The sequence below is a fragment of the Triturus cristatus genome, chromosome 2_1, assembly GCF_964204655.1.
Source record: "Triturus cristatus chromosome 2_1, aTriCri1.1, whole genome shotgun sequence".
Classification (NCBI taxonomy): Eukaryota; Metazoa; Chordata; class Amphibia; order Caudata; family Salamandridae; genus Triturus; species Triturus cristatus.
Window position 1 is genome coordinate 266,695,513 of NC_140581.1, and position 24,741 is coordinate 266,720,253.

At 40.5% G+C, this 24,741-nt stretch overlaps 1 protein-coding gene across 1 annotated transcript in view; it reads left to right on the plus strand.

Moving 5' to 3' along the window:
* Window positions 1–24,741, plus strand: part of IL7R (interleukin 7 receptor) — a 492,420-nt gene that overhangs the window by 340,705 nt on the left and 126,974 nt on the right. Inside the window, exon 4 of the mRNA XM_085631005.1 lies at window positions 7,846–7,994. Within this exon, the coding sequence (XP_085487131.1) occupies window positions 7,846–7,994 (149 nt within the window). The remainder of the gene's footprint in view (window positions 1–7,845; window positions 7,995–24,741) is intronic.

Sequence of the window (24,741 nt, forward strand, 5' to 3'; positions counted from 1 at the left end):
GGGATTCAGACGGCAGAAAATACGAGCATACTGATTTGGATACAAACCCCCTAGACTCCCTTGATCCCCTCCCGTTGAAGCACTTCTGATGCTAAAGGATTGGGTGGAATCATGATTCTGGGCCTGATTTGCAGGCCGGGCAGGAGGAGTTTATTAATGCGCACCCCTGATTTATTCAGATTGCCCGAGGGTCCATAAGTAGAAGTATCTAGGCCACATGGCATGGTCAATGATACTGTGATTCAAGGTGAGGGTCAGTTCCCTGGTTGCAACTTACCTTGTGGCCCCCGGTCCAACTCTCCTGGGAGTGCTCACATGATTTAACGTTTGACAGAGTCTCTTCTCTGAGAGGCCTGACCTCTGCCCCAAGGAATTTGAGAACAGCTCAGAGATCCTTGATCTGGGCACCATAGTTCTCCCCCTCTACAGTCTGCTGGGTTGAGGTAGTAAGCAAATCATTATTTCGTGTGGGCATTTCAGTGTTGGCAATGGCAGAAAATCGATTAGCACATACAACCAGGGGTTCTAAGGGAACTGGAATAGATTGAGCTGTAGGAGAGCTGCACAAGGTAGTACAATCTTCAGCGTTCTCCCCCAGTTTATTCTCAAAATTGTGTTTTGAAATCAGTGCTGATGGTAACTAAGCTGTAATTCTGGTGGATTTTTTCTTAAACATAGGGGAAACTTGCATCTTTTTCTGGACTGCCCCGTTGGAGCAAGAATTCTCCAGCTGTAAGATATGTTCCACCTCCTTGGTGAGATTGTCTATATCGTGTAGTGTAGCAATGTGACAACAGTCAATAGATTTCTTACCCGTTGGCTCCCCAGGGAGTTTGCTAGTGCACTTCCTTTTCCCCATAATTTGCTAAAGAAAATTAGCCTGTCAAGCATATGAAAATTAAAACAATAACCCTATAAACAGATTTTAGCAAAAATGAAATATGAAATATAAATGGCTAGGATCCCAAGTAGGGGCACAGTTACCACAGGCAGGTTGGAAGCGATGAGTCCCATCAAAGAGTCAAGCAGTGTTTTTCCAAACATCGATTGCTAGAGTTGTTCCTGGCGTTGCGGGTCTGTATAACTCTTAAGGAGAGTTAATGGTGTGCGAGTGGTGTACTCACAGGGGGGTATGGGTACTATTCCCCAGTGACTGGTCTTCACAGCAGATTAACCTCGAGGTCTTGCACGCAAAATGCTGGAAAAATTAAGTAGTAGCCCTCCTTTGACGCCAAGCAGAGACTGATGGCGGACGCTCCATGAAAAGGCTCAGCGCTGCCAGAGGTATTCACCCCAGGCAGACAATGCTGAAGTCTAAGGGTGCTATGGAGCGCCACAAAGCTTTAACAAAGCCTCTCAAGCCACTCATGCCTGGATAATGCACCAACAGAACAGCAGCACCGGTGCATTCACCTCTTCCCATGGTCCTGGTGCCACCACCTCCACCCACATTGAGATGCAAGACATGATGGATTATAATTGTGATTAGAGCTGTGCTGCACTACACTCGCTGCCGCCAACCTCCATACCAACCTGCCCTACACCTGTGACCACAAACAGACCAGGCACAGTGGCTGCGGACGGCCCAGTAGCAACGACGTCGGCTGCACCAGTACACACCCAAAACCTCAACCTCAAACAGGACAGAGCAAATCGGTCACAAGCCAGCAGTGCAAGGCGAGGTGAGGACGGGTGATGTCAAGGGGCATTTAACAAGTATAAAACAGCCTTGTGGGGTTAGAAGACAAGCTTTATCCAGCAATGTCCCCGACCGCAGATTTCCAGCCTTGCCACATGGCTTTCCCCCCGCTCTTGTCACCTGTCTTTTCCGGTTTCCAACACGTGGGGTGGGCACAAGCAGGGCATCAGGGGAAGGTCAATCTCAATCCCAAAAATGGTGTCACTTTCCTCACGTGCAGATTTATATAGTACGAACTTGGCCCAGAGGCAGTGGGCCACTTTACTTGAGGCCCAGATAACATTACAGAGGGTCATGTTATTTTATTTTAGGGTTATGTAGATAAAGTGAGTTGCCTAGAATCACAAGATGTTGAGCTGATGCTGGTACACAAACCTGGTTTGCCAGTTTTAGGATCAACTAATGCCACAACCTGTCCCTGATGACTGCAGTAATTGATTTCTGGCAGACAAAGAAGAAGAACAGAGACTATTTATCTTTGCCTGTTGCATGGAATGGAGGGGGAAAAAATGAACAAAGGACCTCGCTCACTGGCCCTCACCAACTCTCCACCACTCCTCCAGTCGTCTCCCCTGCCCCAGTACCCTGCATAGCAAGTGCTAATGGCTTCCATCAGCAGCTCCTTGAGGCCTCTGTCACACCTGGAAGGAGCTAGAGGTCAGGCAAACCTCGTGCTATGACAGAAGGAGCAGTCTATTGTCATTCTGCCTCTGATATTAGCCTGCTAGCCTGACTTCATGTGCCTGGGGTTGGGGTCAGGGTCAGTATATGTTTATTAAGGCTGTAACTACAGACTCACTTTTTTAAATAGTGCTGTTGGTGTTCTAAAACAGTAAAACTCAATAAAAACTGGTTTATAAAAAAAAGGACTTCGAGGTTGTGCACCAGGGTACTAAGTAGACCAAAATACAAGTCTACCACCTGTCTCCAGCCAGAGGCCCATCTGCCTATGGCCCACCGTGCCAAACCGAGGCTGACTGTAATGCAGATTTTGATGACAAATTGGGGCCACTTGGCTTATCCAGTCTCTCCATTAACCAGCCTGCTACTGACATTGCAGATTCTAGAACGTCTTCAGCTCTGCATTTGTTCCACTATCAGTATTGTATGAGTTGATATTATGTCCTGAATGCTAATGTCGTTGTATGGCAGAATATCCAGCACAAAATGATTGTTCTTCAGAAATATGTCCTCTTCAACCCCACACTTTTAGAATATATGTTCTTCTGACCAGTGCACTCCTCCCAATCTCGTTTGGACTATGTTTTCCTCTGTAAATCGCTAGCACAGCATATTATTCATTCCACTATTGGCCCACGTTAATCTCTGACCATGCCCCTGTCATTTTGGATTTGGAACCTTTTCCATTAATCCAGGTACTATAAGGTGGAGATTTAATAACTCCCTCTTATTGGACTCCAATTTTGGTCAAAGTTTCAAATCATTTGCCACTACCTTTTTTCATGAAAATGAAGACCCGACCATCTCCCCGCAGATTATATGGCATACCTTTAAAGCTGTCTCTAAAGATTTCAATATTTCATAAAAAGAAAGCTTTGCTGAATGCGTTGAACTTACTTACAGAATGAATTAAACATTTAGAAAACTCTTATTACCATACCAATTCTACAACTTGTTTAGAGGAACCCATTAAATCTAAATTTGCCTTTAATAAAATATCTACAGAAACTGGCAATTCATTTTTAGGTTGAACATTCGAGACCTCTTGTATATACTTTAGTATATACTTATTATATACTTATATGTGTATGTACTTTGTGGGCTCAGGAGATGAGCCCTAGGACTTGTCTGCTTCCGCTTCGGGACTTTTTTTCTGTTCAACTGCCTCTATTTAACTGTCTTGATAGAGAACGACTAGCAGAGGTCAGTAAAATACCAGAATTGCTTTCTACTGAGGGACTTTCTTCTTTTTATTTTTTTGCCAATTGCCTCTATTTAACTTTCTTGATAGAAAACGGCCAGCAGAGGTCAGTAAAATACCAGAATTACTTTAGCATTCTCTTGATTCCAGTCCATAGAAATTGTCTTCCATGAGCACCCGTAGACAATAAGATTTTTTTTAAATCTTGTATTTTCAGTGATATGACCACCGAATGCCCTGATTTTATCTAAAAACAGAGCTTTGGACTATACCATTTACCGCTGAAAGGCAACATTTCTCTCCATGTGTTCCCATACCTGGCATGTTACGCAGTTTGGTGCTTACTTTCCCTCCATGTTTTAAAGAACAGTAGTGTTTCAGCACCCAGGCTAATGTGCTGCCTAGCTAAATACATATAAGGTCCCAAAGGCGAGACCGATTACATTGCAAATGCTTGTTGCTCAGAGTTTCTGCCAAATACTATGGTGGTCAGAATAAAGCTGCAAAAGGTTTGGAAAATTACCTTAAAGTTGAAAAGGAACGTACCGAGATTGATTCTATACTCACCTCCACTAATCGAATGGTTTATAAAAATGAAGAAATATTATCAGATTTTACACATTTCTTTCAGATTCTTTATACTCTGGACTCTCCTATACTTTAAAATGATATTCTTCATTATTTATCTTCCATTAATCCTCCATCTCCTCATAATATAGATTTGTCATAATTAGATGATGACATTTGCATTCAAGATATTTCTAATGCTATCCGTACTATCATAAATGGTAAAGCACCAGGTCCTGATGGATTTACCATTGAATTTTATTCTCATTTCTCTGACCTTCTTCTTCTTAAATTACTTCAACTATTGCTCTTTTTGAAGGATTTTTGAAAATCTAGTGGTTCTTTACAGGATACCTTAATTTGTCTTCTTCCCAAAGATAACAAAGACTATACCCTATGCAAAAATTATAGGCCCCTCTCTTTAATTAATTAGATTATGAAATGTTTGCGAAAATCTTGGCTCTTCGCTTAGAACCCTTATTACCTCAGTTAATTGGTAAGGAACAGTGTGGCTTTATTAAGGGTAGACATATTTCAGACAACACTAGATTATTTTTTGATATCCTTAGCAAATCTAAAGTCACTAGCAGCTATCTCTTTAGCTGCTGAAAAGGCATTTGATAGTGTTAGCTGGCCTTTTATTTTTCTACTCTATCCTGGTTTGGTTTTGGTCCTACTTTTATTAATTATATCTCTTTGTTGCACTGCTCTCCTACTTCTGCTATCTTATTAAATGGTCTACTTTCTCCATCCTTTTCTCTATCGAGGCAATCAACAAGGTTGCCCTCTTCCCCTCCTCTGTTTCTTTTTGCCCTTGAGTTGGAATCCAGATCAAATTAAATATCTTGGCTTAGGGTTTAAGCCTTCTCTCACTGAAACTGTAATTCTTAATTACAAAGAATTACAAACAACATTAAAATCTCTTACGTCCAGGTGGAATCCTTTATTTCTATCCTGGTGGGATCGCCTTGACACACTAAAATTGATGCTTGTTCCTATAATCATTGTTTATCTTTTAAAAATTCCTATCAATATTCCTAAATCTCATTATAAGCTACTTTATTCTATTTTATCTAATTTCTTATGGAATAACAAAAAAGCGTTTATGTCTCTTCATAAACTTAAATATCTCAAACATTTGGGAGGAGTTAATTTTCCAGATTTTCTTTCCTATCATACAACATTTTCCCTCAAACTATCTTCTCTCTTATTACAGGAAGATGATTCGTTTAATTTACCCTTATGGATTGATATTGAAAAATATTATTTTCAGCCGTTTTCTTTTAAACAATTACTGTCACTTACACATAGGCCTATGTCACTACCTCTTCTTCTATTTAACAATAAATGTAAAATTTGACATCCTTTTTAGCACGAGCTAGGCAACACAGCTGTCTTTTCGAGACCTGCTGTAATCGGTTTGTGGGCAACAAGTCCATTCCCTTTCTTGCCATTGCTTTTCATTTGTCTATGTCAGTGTCCTTCAAAAAACCCTGCTTGCTAGTGGTCAGTCTTGGCTCTTTGTCCCTCCTTTCTTTCTTCCGTACCTCCCACAGAGCAGGGACTTAGCACGGTCTCATTCTGCTATGGTTCTTTATCTGTTCTCTGGGGGACTCTTTTTTTTCTTGGTTTCCTGTTCTGTTACTGTTTGTCTGTGTTTGGCTTCAGTGCCCTAGCTGCCTATATTCAAAGATAGCATTCTTCCTCCCACCTCTTGTTAATGTCACAGTTGTGTTACTGCTGCCTTTTTTATACTGCTTCCTCCCCCACCATGGCTCCCACTTGGTTATTTGTTTTAATTATGGGCATACTTTATCAGCACCTGTACTGGTTTCCCTTTCATTCATGTGTATTTTCCCTGCTCCTCCCCCTCAGTCAGCAGGCACCAGCCTGGCCTCACAGCAAATCAGGCGAGCCATGTGGACAGAAAGGGAGGGCTGTGCCGATAGTTTGAAATGCCCTCCACTTATGCTGAAGAGCTGGAGGCAGAGACAATGTCCCTGCCTCCCTGCAGCTGTAATTAACTCTAATCAGATCATCTGTCCTGAGCGGAATGCTTCATTTTCACCCTCTCACAGACACCACTGGGAGACATCTCTTTGATTGCTTGTTTTGCTTGCATTCTGGAACATGTAGACAAGCTTGTATAATGCAATACACAAGTGCCAGACTGGACAGTCACAGACAGACAGGCAGACACACACATGCACCCACGCACACACACACACACTGACCTTTGCTTTTACTCCCTGAAAACCATGCCTCAGTGAAGCTCAATGACCTTTGCCAGTAGTCTCTCCTGACACATAAACAGAAGAACAAGTCAGCGCTTATTTAATACCTGCCCTGGAGGAGCCAAAGTTATCCATTCTTCATTGAAAAATGATTAGTTTTTCCAACACACTTAATCATGACGTCAGCTGGCTGCTACCCATGTCATTCAGACCTGACAAATCAGACACACACAGGGGCATTAACTGTACTGACTTGTTTAAGGATTCAAACGGGTGACCAGAGATTATATTTGCAACTCTCCAGCAACTGCAATGGATGTATGACGATACAACGCGATCATTTAGATCGTGGTACATTACATCGCGGGTTTTACAATGCAAGTAGTTACTACGACTTGCGCTGGAGGGCGCTGGACTTAGGAATAGTATGATTTACAATTCCAACTCCAGCCTATGTAACAGTAGGGAAGGTGATGGAATAGTAAATCACAGTATTCCTTAGTCTAGAGCGCCATCCAGCGCAAGTCGAATGTTCCCATGTTTAAAATTTTTGGTTACAAGTCTGGCAACAAATTAATGACATTTTTCAGACAGGAATCCCTTTCCATTTTATTAATATTTTCCAAGGTAGTGTTTCTGAAGATTGGGCTTCTCAGTCTAGTAATTTTTACATCATACATTTACTTCTCGCTGTTGCCTTTCAACAGATTACTATAACTTGGAAGGACTGCACTAAGGTGTCTTACCAAGCTTGGTGGTATGGTGTCTGTAATCACAGATTAGATAGGGCATCTGTCGCTCCAATTTCTCTAGCCGTTAAGCGAGATTTTTTATGGTTACCCCTTACTAATTTTTTAGATCTGTCTGCAAATAAAACAGGTTTTCATTACCCCCAAATTGAAGAATGTGCCTAAAGCCCCATGAATAGGTTTTCTATTGTATTTATTATAACTACTACTCATTCTGTCTCCCCTTACTCCCCACTTCACAATAATTATTACACAGTGGTTATGCTGATTACAGTTGTAGAGGATTGCTGTTATTTCCTTTTCATCTTAATTATTTCATGAAATTGCAAATTTATATACATGGACTTTATCTTGTGCTCTTTTATATTGTATTTTTTCAATTCCTAAAAAAACTTTTCTTTTAATCTTTAAAAAAAAGAAATCTGTCCTCTCCCAAAATATCATAAAAGCAGGTATATCTAGATTAGTAAAAATCTACTTTTTGAAAATCCATATATACATACATTTAACGTATATAGTCAAAGAACATGTATTGGAGTTAAGTATAGGAAATCATTACTTACATATATATACGTAACTTCACAATGTTTTTGTAGATGATATTCTGACTACAGTATTTTTGTAGCAACTAATTTATAGCTCAATATTTTAGTACTATACAGCAAACACATATATTCACTGTTAACCTACTAAATGATTTATTCTGTTTTGCAGTAAAACCTGAGGCGCCTAATAGTTTAACAATAACATACCACAAAGATGCAAAAGAGTACATCATCAGCTTTGTGGCAGCATCCGGATACCTAGAAAACAAGTTAATCCATCAGATTACAATACGCAAGACTAATGGAACATGGGAAGAAGTAAGTGGGGATTTTCTGTGATGCCTTTATGCCAACCTTTTACAATGCATTTCATCTGCCAATAGAAATTGAAGTCTGGGCAGTTAGCAACTAATATTCAGCTGCCTTAAGAAGTTTTCATCTGATGCTAAATCAGAGTTATTTTTCTAAAATGTTAATGTTAAATTTATAATACTGTGCCCTGAAGAATCACCGTATCCACATAGCCAGACCTACTAGGGAACGTTACTTCAAGATAATAGTTAACACTGATGCTAGTGCTTCTCGTACACCAGAGTAGTTCAACTAATATTCCTCCAAAAGTCCTCCTACCTGCCATGTTCACTATGTTGATGAATGGCTTCCTATTCCGAAACATGTCACCACCAAGCCAAATGCCGGACTCTTGCCCTAAATAATTATCTTCACTCAAAGAAGAAAATCTGAGAGTAAAAAGATTAGGTTTTATTTAAAATATTCAATTAAATAATGATTACCACCTTGTTGCTTATTCCCATAAGAACTATAATGATCAAAGGATTCCTGAGGGCCCAAAACTCAAAGGGAATGATACAAGAACTCACTATCCATACAGCCACCTCTCAAGGAGTTTGTGGGTCTGTTGTCATTGTTTTGACGTAAGGATAAACACTCTTATAATCATTTAATCATTAAACACTGATGGGTGCTTGTTTAGCTCTACCACTGAGGTCAATAAAGCCCAAAGAATTCCTGAAGACCCAGACAAATTATTTTGTTCCAAGTGATACAAAAACTCATTACCCTATTGTCTACCACAAACATGATCATGTTGTCTAAATGAGTTTGTAGTTCTTTTGCTAAGTTTTCGAGATGAGAACAGAAAATTGCACTATATTCTTATACAGAAAGCCAATTAATTCTGCCTCATCATTTGCTCAAACTGCAGCCCACATATATTGGGAGAAAGACACAGTGAAAAATATTGCTTGCTACAAACAATAGCATACATGAATGATGTTCATTTATCTATCACTAACTAGGCTTGAAAACAAACAATGGGAACATTGAAAGTCATTCCCTTCAGAGAGCATGGCAGTCATTCATTAATAAGAACCATTCTCGTTTCTTTTGCTATTATGAAATAACTTTGGATGATCAAAATAAGCAAAGATCTGAGGCACAAGTCTTAACATTGCAGTTACCTTCTTCACCAACATTTGACATGAAGTCCAACGGCATGGCAAATTTCAAATTTCTAAACTAGGTGGAGCATATTTACAGCATATCTCTAGCCGATCAGAGTAAAGATAATATTCCCACCACAGAATCTTTTTCTGGTCCTCCTAAAGTTTGGTCCACTAGGTCAGTCAGAAGAACCACCTTTGAGATCATAGAGGACGGAGACTGACCGTGCCATGCAGCAATCCCTCCACTTTGTCCATCTGACCAAAACTATTTCAGTGGTAGCACTTTGAAAGGAAATGTTGAAACCTTGATTCCTCAATATTCAATCATTCTTTTGTAGGGAACTCAAACTGCCAGATGAAGTGAGCATGAATCTGTTTCAATCTAACAGTACAGGCTGAAAAATAATTCAGAAAAATATTGGGGCTGATTTACAAGCCCCTTGCGAGACATTTACGCCGCCGTTGCGTCACTTCTGTGACGCAGTGGCGGCGTAAACCATGCGCCATGTTGTGCCTTATTTACAACGTGATGCATCTAGGGAGATGCGTCACGTTGTAAAGCCCTGCGCTACATTAAACCTGCCTCGGAAAAGTGACGCAGTGAAATCTACAAGATTTCACTGAGTCACTTTTCCGACGCTACTGCGTCAAAACCCTGTGCCTGCTTGAAGCAGGCGTAAGGCATGACGCAGCATGTTTGGTATGGGCAGCCCCTGAGCATTGCTGGAGTTGCGTCGTGCTTGCGACACGACTCCAGCAATGCGCCGCCCTTATGCCATCAGATGCGTCACGCATCTGTTTATCCTTGCGCCATGATGCGCTGCATTGTAAATGCGGCGCATCTGTGGTGGCGCAAGGGTAAACTTGCGTGACGCATCTTTCCTGGCACATCCCTGCTGGTTTGCAGAGATGCGCCAGGAAACATAAATCTGCCCCATTGTGTCTATTGGTTGAGGGATACAAAATTTGTGTGAATGCATTTTGATGTTTCATTTAGACAATTTGCAGTTGGAACGCAGCTCAGCAGAAATGGGGCTATACACTCTAGGCAGTACTGTTGGTTTCAGCTAGGTCTGAATACAAGCAGAAATCGGACTGTGTTACCTCTAGGAGTGCATTTAACCTTGATTGTATTATGCCCTCTGTGTTAGAATCTGTGGAGAGTGTGTCATCCAGAAAGCTTCTGATGCCAGGGATAGCTGCACAGAGTTTGTGAAGTCACCATAGAATGCTGGGGCTGGTGAGGGTCCTGATAGAAAGGAGTGTGTGTGACAGTTGAACTTGAGACAGTGGAGCTGGCACTTAATAGGTGAGAGGCGTTTGAATCACAAGAAGGTGTGAGCAGGATCCACTTTTCCCTTAAACATGTCTTCAAACAGCCAACCACCAGGGAAGCTCTTAGTTTGAGATCACGGCTAGTGGCATCACTACTGTCTTACCCTGAAAGAGGCTTCATGCTCCTGAAATCATAACCAGTTCCAGTGACTTCAAGCCCATACAATAATGTGGGGCTCATTGTAAGAAGTAGACCGATACTCACAGAGGTAAAGGTGAACCAAGAGGATCCCATTTGTATGACACTGTAGGAAGGCTCTACCTGACGCTGACCAGGTAGGAGAGGTTGTATGAAGCAATGACTGCAAGAGGCTGTTTAGTATAAGTAAATAAGGGAAACCCAAAGATCTGAAGAGACCAAGGGTACTTGAGTAATTCTAGAGACAACGGCCTCTTAACGCAAGAGGATGTTTGGCATTTGCAGATATCAGATTCGCTGAATACTGAGAAAAGGTTTGGAGTGATCCCTGTGTTAACGGTAATGTCCATGTATACTGTGAAATCATGACGAATGTTAAGGAGGGCAGAAGTATTTATAGAAATAGTCAAAATCAGAAAGCAGCAATTCACAATTAGCCTTAGAGTTTCTGGATAAATGTACAAAATGGATTCCTGACTGGGGTTATCAAGGATTCTGTAATGCCTATTTCGGAAGCTCATTTGAGTACTCTTTAGGGTTATTCACTGGTATGATGGCATAATCCATTGAATATGGGACGTTACATCGCGGTGTTTACACCACAATACCTTTACAATGCAGGAATTACAACGCAAGCCGTTTAAAACGACTTGCTGTGTAGGGCGCTGGACTTAGGAATAGTATGATTTACTATTCCAACTCTTGTCTACGTAGAGTTGGAAAGGTGTTGGAATAGTAAATCATACTATTCCTTAGGTTAGAGCGCCATCCAGCGCAAGTCATTGTAATGACTTGTGTTGTAATACCCGCGTTGTAAAGGTATTGCGGTGTAAACACCGCGATGTAACCGATGTTTCCCTAATCCATTCATACATAGATTTGGTCAAAGCAGTGGTGGATATGAAACAGATTGCAGAGCTACATAAAGAATACTGTGAGTCTTACCATTAGTACTGAAAAAGAATAGAACACTGCTGAAATGAGCAATAGGCACTGAGAGAAGGGTGCTTAAAAATGCCATTGAAGGGACAAAATAATGTTCAGTAGTGACCTGTGAAATGGTTAACAATTTAGGGTTGCCTATGTGTAAAAAAGTAACCACAATGCCAACCTGCCTGATCACGGTACCTAAATACTGAAAAGCAAGATTGGGAGGAAAGGCTTTCTCTATGGTTGTAGCTCAGGCATGGAATAGATTGCGACTTGAGTTGCGTTTAGGAGCAGAACCATTTAAAATTTTGCAGGGCTCTGAAAACACATTTAGGTCCGGTCTTGCACAATGGAGTATGCAAGCTAGTGTATAAAGTGTATCTGATTGTTAGATTTGGACACCCATGAGATTCCACAGGCTCTTTAAAACAAATAAATAAATAATGTAATGCAGACCAATGCATGTCCAAATATTAGTAACAGTAATAATGACCTTGACTGAGCCAGCTTAGTGTATCTTTGTGCACAGCTATGTCGATGTTATGCTGCCAAATTTGGACTAATTAGATTAATATGCCACTAGTGTGATTGTACTTTATAGCAAGAGTGTTTATTTCTTTTTATTTAATTTGAACTCTTCAATCTCTATGCGATTGTGAATATTTCAATGACGGTACTAAGCATGCAATGCATTTCAGTTAATGTGATGCTCTTAATGAGAAGAAAATTCTTCTACATGCAAATTAAATCCTAAGGGCCTTATTACGAATACGGTGGTCCTGGGCTCGACCGCCAACACCTTGGTAGTCCGACTGCTGTATTACGATGGTGACAGTGGGATCCCTACATGACCTCCGACTCCACTGGGATCCAGGATCCCACTGTGGCGGCGGTGCTGAATTTGCTGGTGGGGACCCATGCTGCCACCGCTGAGCATATTACTACCTGCATTTCCACTGCCCATGAAAAGGGTGGCAGAGATGCACTAGCCAAATCTGGTCATGAGGGTGCGTGCAGGGGGGCACATATTGTGGCCCCTACAATTGCACCTTCATGCGTGCTCTGTGTGGCATGCACGACATGGTGCATACCACAAAGTGCACGTACGTGCTATAGGCTCTCTCACAGTGTAGATATGCTCTTTAGGCTCTCCTATGAGCCTAACATACCCACTGCCAAGACACTGACACCTCCCGCCAGCCCGCCCTGAATTTAACTCATAATCCAGTGGGCGGGTTCACCTCGGACTTGTGGGTCTTCCTGGGACCATGGTGTTTGTGGGCCCAAACTCGTAATAAGGCCCTGAGGCCTCCCTTACATGGACTTCATTGAGAGATGTAACATTCAATCAAATCTGTAACTGCAGTGTCTGGAAGTGTGATAACTAGCACCTATTTCATGTAGGGGCTTAATATGTGGATTATGATGTGTCCTACACGAAAATCTGCTTGCCCTGTTATATACTGGACTTTTTCAGGGGGTGTATTTCAGCAGGGTTGACCTGCTGAAATCTATCCAGATGGAACGGACTTTATTGCACCTGGTAATTACTGGCAGCCGTAAACCTTCACACAACTAATAATTGGGATCCTCGTGCAAACAGGTGTTTGTGTCGGAATTGTAAACACCTGGAGCACTTGTAATCAAGGTTTAAATAGGGGGAAGAAAACACGCAAAGAGAAATATAAGTCTATCGTTCAAAATTGCAAAAGTTCAAACTTTGAAATGTCTATTCACCTTGTTTTGTTTTTTTTAAATAGCTTTATTTCAATTTTCAACAATTTCGGAATACAAACCAAGCAATCTTAGTCCGGTTCTGCACTGATATACAAGGTTATTATCACTGGTCTATTCATCTTGTTTTTATAAAGCCTTCAAGCATACCTCATTCATTTTTTATTGACTGTTCAAGTCATCCTTATGGTTTGGCATTGTTGTAATCTTAGCAGTAGGACGGCATCCTGCTGCCATGCAAAGTGAGAGTCTGTGTGTTGTTTCTTTATCCACAATTCTTATAGCTGCTGCTGAAATCACTTCTGATTTATTATATCTATTTCATGTCTGTTGCTGTTTGTAGTCTCTTGTTGTGTAGTGTGTGTGTGTCTCCGTCCATCACCACCCCCTTTTGTACCGCTTTGTTCGCCATAAGTTGGCAGGGTATGCTCAGACGTGAGTCCCTTGCTCACTTTGCCACTGGATTCAAGCAAGCATGGCTGAAGACGGCTGAAATGCCAGAAACCGGTCCTAGGAAGCTTGTTTCCGGTCCAGGGAAGGCATGGCTTGGCAGTTCGGGCTGGACTGTTCCCATGAGGCACAGGGTCAGACTGATTTGCATATGATTTGCATGTCTGAACTGGGGTGGCAGAGTGGGCTAAAGAACGGTGATGGATCAAACTCGGATCTGTTGACTGGGTGTGAGTGTTTGATTGGTTCTGATGCTCCGTCCATCACCACCCCCTTTTGTACCGCTTTGTGTCTCACATGAAGCAGAGCGTCTCTAATGTATCATTAGGTAGTCTTATTAAACGTGTGATGTTTTTTTGCCCAGAACATATCCTGTTGGAGAAGGTTTCTCATGATGTCTTGATTGTTGTTTTGTTGATTATCTCTAACATTTGATACTGCATCTGACTTATGCTGTCATATTATGATATATTAATTTATAGAGCGTACGGCTACTCAGCAGAGTGTCCCGGCGCTAGGCAGTGGGGGATCGGACCGGCCGTCGGTTTAGCTGTTAAAAAGGCAGGTTTTTAAGTTCCTCTTGAACATATCCAGGCTGTGTATAAGCCGGAGATCTAGTGAGAGTCTATTCCAGAAGAATGGTCCTAAATAGGAAAAGGATCTCCCACCTATTCTGTGGCGACCAATGCGGGCACCTTTGCCAGGAACGCTGAGGAAGAGCAGAGGGTGCGAGCAGGGGTGTATGTGCTGATTCTCTCCTTGAGATAGGATGCCCCATCCCGTGCTAGGCCTTATGCATGAGTACCATGGCCTTAAAAACCACCCTCTTTTTCACCGGGAGCCAATGCAGGGCCCTTAGTGAGGGGTCATGTGGGACCTGAGAGGAAGTCTGAGTAGCAGTCTTGCTGTGTCAAACGCCTTTAAAATGTGTAGAGTCAGTTTAATATTCTCTATACTTCTGTTGATTTTTTATCTTCATATAATCTTATTTTGACCTTTCTTTCAGTTATTCCAATATACAGTAGCTCTCCTGAACAATTGCTTCTATACTGTTACTTTAATCATGTTACAAATGCTGGAACTTTATTTCTTTACTAGTGTGTGAATGTGGCGCATTTGTCCTTTCTGACACCTTTGCTTTGTCCACAGTTAAGACGCAGGAATGTGGTTCATTCTATAGGACATATTGTGCATTTTCCTCTGTTTCTTTCAGTTTACAATGTTAACTCTTCTTTGATAAGTGAACAATATATTCTCTATAAATACCCCTATAAGTCTGCTTTGCTGGGTAATATTCTCCAGTGTTTCAGTATCAGTTTTTAAATGGTACTGATTTGTATGAAATATTTTGAGACAAAGACATTCCTTTCACTGCCCTTCTTTGCTTTAACTGTTAACAAATATTCCTAGATAAAGTTGCGGGGCAGGTTTTGCTCGGTTTATGATTAGCCTAATGTAACCTCTGTACTCAGATTTTTTGCACATTCTTTCTTCATGTTTTTAATATTCATTAGTCTTGGATACAGTCCTACTGTTTCAAATAAATTGAGATCACTGAAGTTGCTTCTTTAGTGGCATAAAACAGAAAATGCTTCCATGGAGTGGATTGTTGTGGTTTGTAGACTTGATTGTAATTCTTTTTTCATTATATTTTCACATGGAAACCCAATAATGCTATTCCTTCTCTTTCTCTTCCTATGTTAAGTGTAAATCAATTTCTGGTGCGCGATGTATTAAATTATTCTATATATTCTGGTGTAATTTGTTTTCCATACTTTTCTATGAAAGAAAAATATCATTGATAAATATAATTATTTTCCTTTCAAGTGAAGCCTCCTCAAATCTTGCCTTGGACCTTTTCGCATAGCTTGAAGCTGTGCATGCTCCCATTGATATCCTATGTCGATGTTGTATGAAGTATCTGGTTTGCCATGTGAAATAGTTGAACTATAAAGTGAAATGCAACAGTTGTATTAAGAATGTTGTATTGGTGCTCGAAAGCTCGTGATTGAGTAAAAGATTAAAAGCTTCCAAACCATCACCACAGGGATTGGTTTTTCCGGGATCTGAGAACATGAGGCAATAGCTGGTATTTTCTCAGACAATGGTGGCTACAGTACGTGCTAAGCGATTGTGTATGCCATCCTGCCTCCTTCTCAGTCCTGCCTCTTTCTCAGTCCAGACAAGGCTGCAAAGTGCCTTGCATCTATATAGGCCTAATGAGTTAACTTGATACCCCTTATTCTCGTTGATGCTAGCATGAAAGACAGTTGTCCAGTATTTAATTTACTCATAAAATCTTCATTTGTATGCCTTTCAGTCTATCCAATATATTATTGCAGCATCACGAAGATTTTTTATTGTGCATTACACATTAGATGTGAAGCAGTGTCAAAATGGTTGCTTGTAAATTCCCCAGATTACCCTGGACAGAATTATTTAGAGTATAGGTTTACGCAACCAGTTAACAATGTGAACGAGATAGTATCTTATTTCTTTAATGTAACTTGTGATGCATTAATGCAGGCCCTGAATGCAAGAGTCAAAAAGATCCCCTTGAGAACACAGAGTATCTCAGTTCCGGCTGAATAGGAGAAAGGTACTAATGAAGTGAAGTCTCAACATGATGCATCAATGACCTTAAGAATAACATGTAAAATGCAAGAACGAGACTTGAATGGTAATTTTATTGGCACTTGAGAAGACATAATATATTAGACAAACCCCACTGACATGGACTAACAGGGAACAGTGTAAAAAGTAGACACTCAGCAAAGCTCATGGAAGTCTAGCAAATTTATTGCAAAAAATATAACCAGCAAATAAACTATTCTAAGTGTAATTTTGCAGTGACAACGGACTAGCTCCGTGCCTTCTGAACCGTTGGAGACCATGTATGCTTGTATATAGTATTTCTATAGCGTGAACCTAGCCAAAAGTCAGTAGAGTGTTGTACTTAGTCAAAGGCAACCAAAAAGTCAAAGATTAAGGGGGGAGGAAGCTGTTTTGTAAACAGTAATGAATTGTGAAGTGTTGCTCTTTAAAGATGTGAGTCTTCAACTCTTTCCTAAACTGGAACAGTGTTTGGTGGTATTGATGGATAAAGGGATGTTGTTCCTTTATCATCGGTGTGTAGATGGAAAAAGCCTGCTGTCTTGTTTTTCCTTCTTTAGATTTTTTAGTCTGCAATCTGATGGTATTCTGGCTGCGAGTGTGCCAAGATCCTCCAGAGGTGGTGAAAGTGCCTGCAAGAAAAGTGGGGGTGTTGGTCGTGATTGCTCTATAGATGATACAGCTGGTTTTTAAGATGGTGCAGATTGGAGAGGGGAGACAATAGAGTTTCATCAGGATGGAGGTGATGTGATCATAATTTTTCAGGCACTGGATGAGATGTGCCACTGCATCCAGTGTGGCGTCTGGAATGTCAGCGGTTAGGAAATTACAACCATCTAAGTGCAAGAGTACTAAGATTGGAACAGCAGTCCTGAAGTTGCTTTCTGGAAAAATGGTTTGACTTTCTTTAGAAAAGAGTGAGGTTGAGGGTGAGGTTGATGTCCAAGTTGAATCAAAGTGGCTTGGCATTTGATGAAAGTCTGGATTCGAAGCCATCAAGGTGCATGTCATTGAGCCAAGTGAGTACTGTATCATTTTTATAGCTCTTGGCAAATAAAAGTAATTCTGTCTTTGCTGGTTGAACTTCCGTTAAGTGCTCGGCATCCAGACCTGGATGATGTGAAAGCATTGTCTCAGGCGTTGGATGTCTGAAGTAGATGAGACACAGCACATAATGCTACATTTAGTACATTTTGACTCTGCTTTTATAGATGTTCTTCAACACAGTAAGAGGAGGAAAAAACACATTTTAACCAGTGGGCACCCTGAGTATCATCTGCAGAATCTTGAGGGTAAGCAATATTGAAAAATATATATCACCAGGTAAATAAGTCTACATTGTCTGTACTTGACTCCACACATATGTACCTACGCAATATTTTATCTTCAAAGTACATAAGATGTGGAGAGGAAAAGTAAATCTGTACTTCGCTATATGCACCTATCTTTCAAAAAAGTGTCCCTCTATATATTTTGTCCTTTATATTCTTGATATTCTTGTATCACGATATTCTAGCAGTTTTGAAGAGGAAACAGTAGAAATGAATAACTCCCACATGCTGTAAGAAAACAGCCACCATGTAAGGGCCATTTAACTTTTTGTTTTACTGGAATAGACCTCAACTTGGTGGGTTTGTTTATGTAGAAAACAAAAATAAAATGGCAGCTGTTCACCATACAAGCAGCTGGCCAACTTTTCTGTTTTACCGAAAGTGCTAGAGCAGCACCATGGCCAGCTTTGATATTAGCTTTGCTGTGAATACCTCAAGGACTTTAAATCCCACAGGATCCTCTTTCAGTTTGGATGCTCACCCATCAGTTCCAGTCTCGGCTAAACCTGAGATTTTTTTGTATTTGAGCCAATTCACCTGGAGAGTGGCATAATCCTTGATTTGATCCAATAGGTACATTGCTTGCAGGCTAGAGATCTGTGGGCCACAGTAATAGAAGAGGAGGTTAGCTCCAAGAGGTCAGACTCTATCTTCCATGCATAATGGCCAGTCAAAACCACATTTAAGAGCCTCAGTCCTTATCAAATGGACGAACATAGCTGGGATGATACGTGGAACCCTTGTTTATTACTCTGTTAAATGGGGATTAGGTCAGAAAGTATACCATTGACCCAGACTCCGGTCATAGGCCTCACTTAGAAAGCCAGACATACTCCAGAAACAAAAGACCAAAGCATATCTTGGATAGGAGAGCAATTAAAAGTCCCATGAGATTGTGTCCAAGGCTTTCTCAAAATCAAAATCAATGAATGAAAGTGCCACGGATCTCATAAGGCAATGGGCTGACACCTAGACTTTGTGTAAACCCCCAAAGTTGTGACATGTAGAGCACCCTGGCATGATGTCACTGATCAGCATGGACCAGGGTGCCTCTGAAATAGGTAACACAGTTTCCCAGGACTTCGGCAAACTCCTTAACCGTAACAATTATAAGGGAGAATAGCTTGTAGCATAAGCAACACCGTGAGCCATCTACCAGAAGTGTTTTAATCATTGTATGAATTTGTGGTGCAATTAAAGGCAACGGCTGTTTAAAAACTTCTACCGTGAAATAGCTGGACCCCAAGATTTTTCCAAACTGAAACTGGCCGAGATTTGCCCCACCCTCAAAGTCCTTCACTGCAATTTGTCCTTTGAACAAGGTACAACCTTACGGTGTCAGCCTATTACAGCGAATTTTGGAACTAAATTCCCTCTCTGTTTTCGCAGGGAGGGAAGTGGACCTGAGGTATAAAATGTCCTGTATAAGTAAAATATATTCCCCAGCACTCAGAGATAAATTCACCAGATGTATCTTTTGTCTCATCCGAATGCCTACTATGGTCATACCTTTCGCTAAGCCAATAAAGTAACTTGCGATCCTTGTTGCCACAGTCATTAGCCCAGGACTGGGATACCATCAATATTTCCCTGGGATTTCCCAACAAATTCTATTTCAAAATCATATTTAGCCTGTTCCAGGTCATGGAGCACTCCCTGTTTGTCCTCGTATTTGAAATCATTGTTAAACATGTAGAGCCTTAGGTACTCCATTTCCTCAGTCTTATCCTTCTTTGAACGGGATATACATTCTATGGCTCTGCACCTAAGCACTGGTGTGAATGCACCCCCTGACACGATGTGGAGTCTATTGACCCATTGTTAGATTGAAAGAAAAGGGCTCTCTCTTGTTTATGATACTTGCCAACCACCAATCATTAAGGTGCCATATTCTACTGTTGCATCAATTCAAAACAATTCTGTAGGTTTGCCTACCCAGTGACAAGCAACATCGGAGGTTTCAAAACGTTGAGCCCTGGATTTGAAGAACAGCTTCAGTTTTGCAAGTACCAGGAGTATATTATCAAGTTTTATTGCTCATAATTTGTACTGCACTACCTTGAAGGATTTTCACTGCTACTGGAATGATGTCTCATACTCAACTAAGAGGAATCGTACAGGACCTGTTTCCAGTTTCAAGCTGACTTGACTACTGTATTATGGTATTTAAAATAGAGAAGCCTGCAATCGGGACCCTTAGAGGGAGCCCCGGCAGGAGTCCACTGTGCCAATGTCAACCATAAAATCTGTTTCCTTGTTAACCATAAAACAGGATGACAAATCATCATCTGGCACATAGGTGTGAATACAAGTCTCTAGGAGTTGTTTGGGTTAGTACCCATCTGTCCCTTTGGAAATGCCCACGATGCAGGAATTGTTCTACCTTGTGAGCCCTTCGGCATCTACAACACACTCCTTTAGTGGTGGCTAAAGTATTGGGACAAAATATCGAGTAAACAATATTGAGATGCAGAAATATAGAGTTTTTAAAAACGTGATCCACAAATATTACGATGCAGTAATATCACTGGCAAGAATATCAATTTTCTAAGGTAAGTAACATCGATGTTAGAAATATGTTATTAATATCGTTTACAGAAATATGTATGTTATTATTATCGATATTAAAAATATCTATGTTTTTAATCTCGTTTACAAAAACATTGTTGTAAATAATATACATTTTGAATTATTTGTATGTTTTTTATTACATTTTTAAATTGTATAAGTTATAAGTTAAGCACTATGATCCAGCACACCACATAATCATTATATGGAATACAATATTGCATATCAAAGAATATCAGTCCATTCAGCAGGTCTGGTTTCAAATTCAGGGCAAAACGTAATAAGAGGGTCTTTTCTGTGTATTCCCTGAATACTGAAGTTAGTGGTGAGCAGTCCTTTAGAGACAGATTTATATACAGCCAAAATAGAAAAAAAGGGGGCTTAATCTTGTACTCCTTCAGTGATAAAGTCTATGGCAAGCTTTCCCTTTTTTTGAAAAAACAGATTTGTGGGTAGCCGTATTTATTTCCTCAGATTTGTATGGTGCTCTCAGTACAGTTTTACCCTGTTAGGGTCTAGGATTATATCTATTTGAAGTTTACAGGAGCGATCCTTCCATCACGCAGTCGTCTTTTTGTGCTTGGCCATATAAGTTATAAGTTGTTTGTATAATTATTGTTAATGTTTTTAGTATAGTTTGTAAATTTGTAGTTGTGTTAAAATTTCGTTTAATTGTTTATTGTAATTTTTAGTGTTATAGTGGGTTGTAGGATTTGTAGGGGTACAGGGAGGGAAGTATATAAATTATAATTAATTAATGAGTACTTTTTAATTATTATTAATTATTAAATAGATCATTAACCATATAAATTGTGTAATTAATTTAATTTTAAAGTTATATGTTTGGTGCGGGCATGGAGTTTGTAGAGGCAAAGGGTGGGAAAGCAATTATTGATAATAAATTAATGATTAATATTAAAGCAAAATAATTTTCATTTAGAATTATTCATGTAAATAGTGTAATTAAGATATTTTTTAAGTTATATATCAGGAGGCTGAATTCACGGATGGTCCGTGCTTGCCACTGATTCACTCTCACCTGGGCTCGTGCTGATGAACAACGGAGGCTCTCCTGAGGACATTGACGAGGACACTGTGGCCGCTGTGCCGAGAGGGGGTGATTTTATCCTTGTATAGCTCAGTCCGGGACTGCGAGGACCAGGCTGCTTGGCGGTGTTAGCAGCTGCCTCCTCTTCCTGGCCCCTCCCCCTCAACACCTATCACCTTTCTTTCAAGTGAAGCCTCCTCAAATCTTGCCTTGGACCTTTTCGCATAGCTTGAAGCTGTGCATGCTCCCATTGATATCCTATGTCGATGTTGTATGAAGTATCTGGTTTGCCATGTGAAATAGTTGAACTATAAAGTGAAATGCAACAGTTGTATTAAGAATGTTGTATTGGTGCTCGAAAGCTCGTGATTGAGTAAAAGATTAAAAGCTTCCAAACCATCACCACAGGGATTGGTTTTTCCGGGATCTGAGAACATGAGGCAATAGCTGGTATTTTCTCAGACAATGGTGGCTACAGTACGTGCTAAGCGATTGTGTATGCCATCCTGCCTCCTTCTCAGTCCTGCCTCTTTCTCAGTCCAGACAAGGCTGCAAAGTGCCTTGCATCTATATAGGCCTAATGAGTTAACTTGATACCCCTTATTCTCGTTGATGCTAGCATGAAAGACAGTTGTCCAGTATTTAATTTACTCATAAAATCTTCATTTGTATGCCTTTCAGTCTATCCAATATATTATTGCAGCATCACGAAGATTTTTTATTGTGCATTACACATTAGATGTGAAGCAGTGTCAAAATGGTTGCTTGTAAATTCCCCAGATTACCCTGGACAGAATTATTTAGAGTATAGGTTTACGCAACCAGTTAACAATGTGAACGAGATAGTATCTTATTTCTTTAATGTAACTTGTGATGCATTAATGCAGGCCCTGAATGCAAGAGTCAAAAAGATCCCCTTGAGAACACAGAGTATCTCAGTTCCGGCTGAATAGGAGAAAGGTACTAATGAAGTGAAGTCTCAACATGATGCATAAATGACCTTAAGAATAACATGTAAAATGCAAGAACGAGACTTGAATGGTAATTTTATTGGCACTTGAGAAGACATAATATATTAGACAAACCCCACTGACATGGACTAACAGGGAACAGTGTAAAAAGTAGACACTCAGCAAAGCTCATGGAAGTCTAGCAAATTTATTGCAAAAAATATAACCAGCAAATAAACTATTCTAAGTGTAATTTTGCAGTGACAACGGACTAGCTCCGTGCCTTCTGAACCGTTGGAGACCATGTATGCTTGTATATAGTATTTCTATAGCGTGAACCTAGCCAAAAGTCAGTAGAGTGTTGTACTTAGTCAAAGGCAACCAAAAAGTCAAAGATTAAGGGGGGAGGAAGCTGTTTTGTAAACAGTAATGAATTGTGAAGTGTTGCTCTTTAAAGATGTGAGTCTTCAACTCTTTCCTAAACTGGAACAGTGTTTGGTGGTATTGATGGATAAAGGGATGTTGTTCCTTTATCATCGGTGTGTAGATGGAAAAAGCCTGCTGTCTTGTTTTTCCTTCTTTAGATTTTTTAGTCTGCAATCTGATGGTATTCTGGCTGCGAGTGTGCCAAGATCCTCCAGAGGTGGTGAAAGTGCCTGCAAGAAAAGTGGGGGTGTTGGTCGTGATTGCTCTATAGATGATACAGCTGGTTTTTAAGATGGTGCAGATTGGAGAGGGGAGACAATAGAGTTTCATCAGGATGGAGGTGATGTGATCATAATTTTTCAGGCACTGGATGAGATGTGCCACTGCATCCAGTGTGGCGTCTGGAATGTCAGCGGTTAGGAAATTACAACCATCTAAGTGCAAGAGTACTAAGATTGGAACAGCAGTCCTGAAGTTGCTTTCTGGAAAAATGGTTTGACTTTCTTTAGAAAAGAGTGAGGTTGAGGGTGAGGTTGATGTCCAAGTTGAATCAAAGTGGCTTGGCATTTGATGAAAGTCTGGATTCGAAGCCATCAAGGTGCATGTCATTGAGCCAAGTGAGTACTGTATCATTTTTATAGCTCTTGGCAAATAAAAGTAATTCTGTCTTTGCTGGTTGAACTTCCGTTAAGTGCTCGGCATCCAGACCTGGATGATGTGAAAGCATTGTCTCAGGCGTTGGATGTCTGAAGTAGATGAGACACAGCACATAATGCTACATTTAGTACATTTTGACTCTGCTTTTATAGATGTTCTTCAACACAGTAAGAGGAGGAAAAAACACATTTTAACCAGTGGGCACCCTGAGTATCATCTGCAGAATCTTGAGGGTAAGCAATATTGAAAAATATATATCACCAGGTAAATAAGTCTACATTGTCTGTACTTGACTCCACACATATGTACCTACGCAATATTTTATCTTCAAAGTACATAAGATGTGGAGAGGAAAAGTAAATCTGTACTTCGCTATATGCACCTATCTTTCAAAAAAGTGTCCCTCTATATATTTTGTCCTTTATATTCTTGATATTCTTGTATCACGATATTCTAGCAGTTTTGAAGAGGAAACAGTAGAAATGAATAACTCCCACATGCTGTAAGAAAACAGCCACCATGTAAGGGCCATTTAACTTTTTGTTTTACTGGAATAGACCTCAACTTGGTGGGTTTGTTTATGTAGAAAACAAAAATAAAATGGCAGCTGTTCACCATACAAGCAGCTGGCCAACTTTTCTGTTTTACCGAAAGTGCTAGAGCAGCACCATGGCCAGCTTTGATATTAGCTTTGCTGTGAATACCTCAAGGACTTTAAATCCCACAGGATCCTCTTTCAGTTTGGATGCTCACCCATCAGTTCCAGTCTCGGCTAAACCTGAGATTTTTTTGTATTTGAGCCAATTCACCTGGAGAGTGGCATAATCCTTGATTTGATCCAATAGGTACATTGCTTGCAGGCTAGAGATCTGTGGGCCACAGTAATAGAAGAGGAGGTTAGCTCCAAGAGGTCAGACTCTATATTCCATGCATAATGGCCAGTCAAAACCACATTTAAGAGCCTCAGTCCTTATCAAATGGACGAACATAGCTGGGATGATACGTGGAACCCTTGTTTATTACTCTGTTAAATGGGGATTAGGTCAGAAAGTATACCATTGACCCAGACTCCGGTCATAGGCCTCACTTAGAAAGCCAGACATACTCCAGAAACAAAAGACCAAAGCATATCTTGGATAGGAGAGCAATTAAAAGTCCCATGAGATTGTGTCCAAGGCTTTCTCAAAATCAAAATCAATGAATGAAAGTGCCACGGATCTCATAAGGCAATGGGCTGACACCTAGACTTTGTGTAAACCCCCAAAGTTGTGACATGTAGAGCACCCTGGCATGATGTCACTGATCAGCATGGACCAGGGTGCCTCTGAAATAGGTAACACAGTTTCCCAGGACTTCGGCAAACTCCTTAACCGTAACAATTATAAGGGAGAATAGCTTGTAGCATAAGCAACACCGTG